Consider the following 4,714-nt stretch of genomic DNA (forward strand, 5'->3'; position numbering starts at 1 on the left):
GGCTGAGGCAGGAGAATCACTTGAACCTGGGAGGCGGAGGTTGCAGTGAGCTGAGATTGCACCATTGCACTCCAGCCTGGGGGACAAGAGCAAGACTTTGTCTCAAAATTAATAATAATTAATAATAACAATTGTCTCCAGTCTCATCCAGGTCGCTGCAAATGCCATTAATTCATTCAAGAAAGTTTTCTCTTCTTCCTAGTCTCTCAGGAATCATCTGAGGTTATTAGATCTTTTCCCCCCTTGACTTTTATTTAATTCTCCTCTGTAAGTTTATCAAGCAAAATTACTGTGTTTTTTATAACTTTTTATGTTTTTTTAAACAGAAGACAGAACATGACCTACAAAAAATGGAAAGATAATCTGATATTGAAAGCTTGCTTTGTATCCATTCCTCTCTAATATTAATAGCATGATTGGAGATGAGAATAGCCTGCTATAAATACAGTCCCAGGAGTCCTCATTCAGCTTCAAGCGTGTGTCTGTGCTAATTGTGTGTGGGTGTGTATGTCTTTAGTGGGGAGAGTGATTTCAAAATAATAGTGTTAAACAGAATTGAAAGGAGTCTTGCTAATTCACTGAAACAAGATATGAAATAGCAATAATTTAATATTTTCAACCTGGATAAATAATTAAAGTTGCAAAGACCTAGGCATAAGAGAATATAACATACAAATGAGGTAGAGATATCCCTTTGAAGAGCAAAGGAAGGCCGGGCGTGGTGGCTCACACCTGTAATCCCAGCACTTTGGGAGGCCGAGGCGGGCGGATCACGAGGTCAGCAGATCGAGACCATCCTGGCTAACATGGTGAAACCCCATCTTTACTAAAAATACAAAACAATTAGCCGGGCGTGGTGGCGGGTGCCTATAGTCCCAGCTACTCAGGAGGCTGAGGCAGGACAATGGCGTGAACCTGGGAAGCGGAAGTTGCAGTGAGCCGAGATCGTGCCACTGCACTCCAGCCTGGGCAACAGAGCGAGACTCCGTCTCAAAAACAAAACAAAAAAAAGAGTAAAGGAACCTGGACTCAATATATCCCAAAAGGTGACTCAGAATACAGAGGTCAGCACGCAAGGCAGCATATGGAAATAAACAAAGGGTGCATTTCAATTCATGGGACACCTTTGGAGCCAATTTATTAAAGTGCAAATAGAAAACATCAGGACAAGACTGGGCGTGGTGGCTTACGCCTGTAATCCCAGCACTTTGGGAGGCCGAGGCAGAAGGATCATTTGAGGTCAGGAGTTTGAGACCAGCCTGGCCAACATGGTGAAGCCCCATCTCTACCAAAAAAATATAAATCTTAGCAGGGCATGGTAGCGGGCGCCTGTAGTCTCAGCTACTTGGGAGGCTGAGGCAGGAGAATCACTTGAACCCAGGAGACGGAGGTTGTGGTGAACCGACATCACGCCACTGCACTCCAGCCTGGCCGACAGAGTGAGACTCTATCTCAAAACAAAACAAAACGAAACAAAATCTGGGCAGAGGGACTTCTTGTATTTTGAAGCTTCAGCAGCAATGAGGTCACCTTATAGTGCAGCATCTTCTGACACCATCTCCCATCACTTACCTCTTACAGATTTCCCTGCCACACTGGCTTCCTTGTTGGCCTCCAACACCTGAAATCTTTGCACCATTGCACTGGCCATTCCTTCTGCTGGGCACACCCATTCCCAGATATCCTCATGGCTCCTGCCCTGTTTTCCTTGAGGTCTCATTTCTCTTTTTAAAAATTTCAGCTTTTATTATAGATTAAAGGGTACATGTGCAGGTTTGTTACAAGGGTAAATTGTGTGATGCTGAGGCTTTGAGTTCCAACAATCCCATCACTCAGGAGGTAAGCATAGGACCCAACAGGTGGTTCTTCAGCTCACATCCCCCTCCCTCCATCCCCTGTCCAGTGGTCTCCAGTGTCAATTTTTCCCATCTTTATGTTCATGTATATTCAATGTTTAGCTTCCCATCTTTATGTTCATGTATATTCATGTTTAGTGAGAACATGCGATATTTGGTTTTCTGTTCTTGCATTAGGTTGCTCAGAATAACAGACTCTAGCTTCATCCAGGTAGCTGGAAAGGACCTGATTTCATTCTTTTTAACGGCTGCCTAGTATTCCATAGTGTATAAGTACCACAGTTTCTTTGTCCAATCCACTGTTGATGGGCACCTCTCACCTTGACTGCTAGTATTCTCTGAACACCTAGGAAAATTAACATTCTCTATCCACGCTTTTTTACCTTCTTTCTTTTTCTTATTAGCCCTGGTCGCCATCTGACACAGCATATGATTTACTTGTATTCTTCTCCATACTTCACTTTAGGGACTTCTGTTTTCCAGCACTGTTCACTCATTGTCTAGACAGAGACTGGAACATAGACAACACTCAGTTTAAATTCCTCAAATCCATGAGAGAATTTATCATTAAAGTGTTTGTTTTTGTTTTGTTTTGTTTTGTTTTGAGACGGAGTTTTGCTCTTGTATTTGCTCTTGTAGCCCAGGCTGGATGGAGTGCAGTGGTGCCATCTTGGCTCCTCGCAACCTCCGCCTCCCAGGTGCAAGCGATTCTCCTGCCTCAACCTCCGGAGTAGCTGGGATGACATGCATGCACCACCATGTCCAGCTAATTTTGTATTTTTAGTAGAGACGGGGTTTCTCCATGTTGGTCAGGCTGGTCTCGAATTCCCGACCTCAGGTGATCCACCCACCTCTGCCTCCCAAAGTGCTGGGATTACAGGCATGAGCCACTGCACCCGGCAAAGTTTTTAAATACATGACCATTTGGGGAAAGGTTGAGCATCATGGGAAAGGAATTCCTAAGCAGAGATGGGATGGAAGATCTCATAAAGAAGACCAGATCCACACACGAAATATAGAAATTAACTTGTTGACTGTAGGATATAAATAATAGCTTTTCTGACGGGTAAATAAAGCATGCTTATGTTATGTATTTTCTCTCTCTCTCTTTTTTTTTTTTTTGACAGTCACCTCCCTCCACCACATGGAACCAGAGAATGATACACAAATTTCAGAATTTCGACTTCTGGGATTTTCAGAAGAACCCAGACTGCAACCATTTCTCTTTGGAGTGTTCTTTTCCATGTACCTCATCACTGTGTTTGGAAACTTGATCATCATCCTGGTTATCATTGAATGCTCCCACCTCCACACCCCCATGTACTTCTTTCTCTCCAACCTGTCCTTTGTAGATATCTGTTTTGCCTCCACCACAGTCCCAAAGATGCTGGTGAATATCCAGGCACAGAGCAAAGTCATCACTTATGCAGGCTGCATCACCCAGATGTACTTTTTCATACATTTTGTAGGATTGGACAGCTTCCTCCTAACTGTGATGGCCTATGACCGGTTTGTGGCCGTCTGTCATCCCCTGCACTACACAGTCATCATGAACCCACAACTCTGTGGATTGCTGGTTCTGGTATCCTGGATCATGAGTGTCTTGCATTCCTTATTACATAGCTTAATGGTGCTGCGGTTGTCCTTATGCAGAGAGTTGGAAATCCCCCACTTTTTCTGTGAACTTAATCAGGTTATCCACCTTGCCTGTTCTGACACTTTTCTTAATGACATAGTGATGTATTTGGCAGCTGTGCTGCTGGGTGGGGGATGTCTCACTGGGATCCTTTGCTCTTACTCTAAGATAGTTTCCTCCATACGTGCAATCTCATCAGCTCAAGGGAAGTATAAGGCATTTTCCACCTGTGCATCTCACCTCTCTGTTGTCTCTTTGTTTTATTGTACGAGCCTAGGGGTGTACCTTAGCTCGGCTGCAACCCACAACTCACACTCAAGTGCAACAGCCTCAGTGATGTACACGGTGGTCACCCCCATGCTGAACCCCTTCATCTACAGCCTGAGGAATAAGGACATAAAGAGGGCTCTGAAGAATTCTTTGGGAGGGAAACTAGAAAAGGGCCAGTTGTCCTAGGGCTGAAGGGCTGAAACTATAGCCATGATTGCAGGGCTCAAAGCCTCAGAGTCAGATATTACTGTTATTTAATCAGATCATGGAAGTGGAAATTGCTCTTTCTATTTATTTCCTGAAGTTTCCATCTCTTTTATCTCAACTGCTTCATCAAACTTAAGCAACTCCTATTATTAAGCTTGCTTCTCTCTCTAATATTTAACATATTTTCCCTTTGTTTTCCTCCTTTCTCAAAGTTATTCCCAACCTTGGGTCAGAAACAATTTAGCCTCATAGAGTGATGAGTTGTACTATTCCTATAGAATAAACTACGCTTGGCACTGAGGCCATTGATGTAATTTTATCGGAGAAGAATTTCTGAGGCTATGGTTTTTCACTTTTTGTGTTTGTCATTCATTTCCGTATCACTACCTTAATTGATCTTCCTGGTAATGTAGGCTTTAACGTACTAGTGTATTTGATAGCTGGTTATGGGATTTTACACTCCCATTAGGATACTGTTTTCTTCTTGAACTCAGTATTCATGGATTCTACTATATTTACTGGCACTGAGTACTTAGTCAAAAGCTGCCCATCAAATAAATGTTCCAAGTGTAGTCTACACAGAAAGACAAATTTGCATAAATCAATCGGCTTTACATGGCCTTAGAGTTAGACATGACCTTAAATATGATAGAGTAAAATTTTCAATTATATACTAAATTTCTATGGAATATTTGTTTTCGATGATATACATCTACTCATTGAAGTGTGGAAGCTTGTTGTTCAT

General features: G+C 42.7%; 1 protein-coding gene across 1 annotated transcript; it reads left to right on the top strand.

Moving 5' to 3' along the window:
- Nucleotides 1-3,000: 3,000 nt before the first annotated feature.
- LOC114673969 (olfactory receptor 7A17-like) lies at nt 3,001-3,948 on the top strand. The gene has a single exon (XM_077979896.1). It carries the CDS (start codon nt 3,001-3,003, stop codon nt 3,946-3,948), a length of 948 nt encoding a protein of 315 aa, XP_077836022.1.
- The last annotated feature ends 766 nt before the right edge of the window (nt 3,949-4,714 follow it).

This window comes from Macaca mulatta, chromosome 19 (genome assembly GCF_049350105.2).
Source record: "Macaca mulatta isolate MMU2019108-1 chromosome 19, T2T-MMU8v2.0, whole genome shotgun sequence".
NCBI classification, from domain to species: domain Eukaryota; kingdom Metazoa; phylum Chordata; class Mammalia; order Primates; family Cercopithecidae; genus Macaca; species Macaca mulatta.

Bases quoted from the DNA above. Each gene is read 5' to 3' on its own strand.
- LOC114673969 (XM_077979896.1), top strand. From the start codon at position 3,001: ATGGAACCAGAGAATGATACACAAATTTCAGAATTTCGACTTCTGGGA.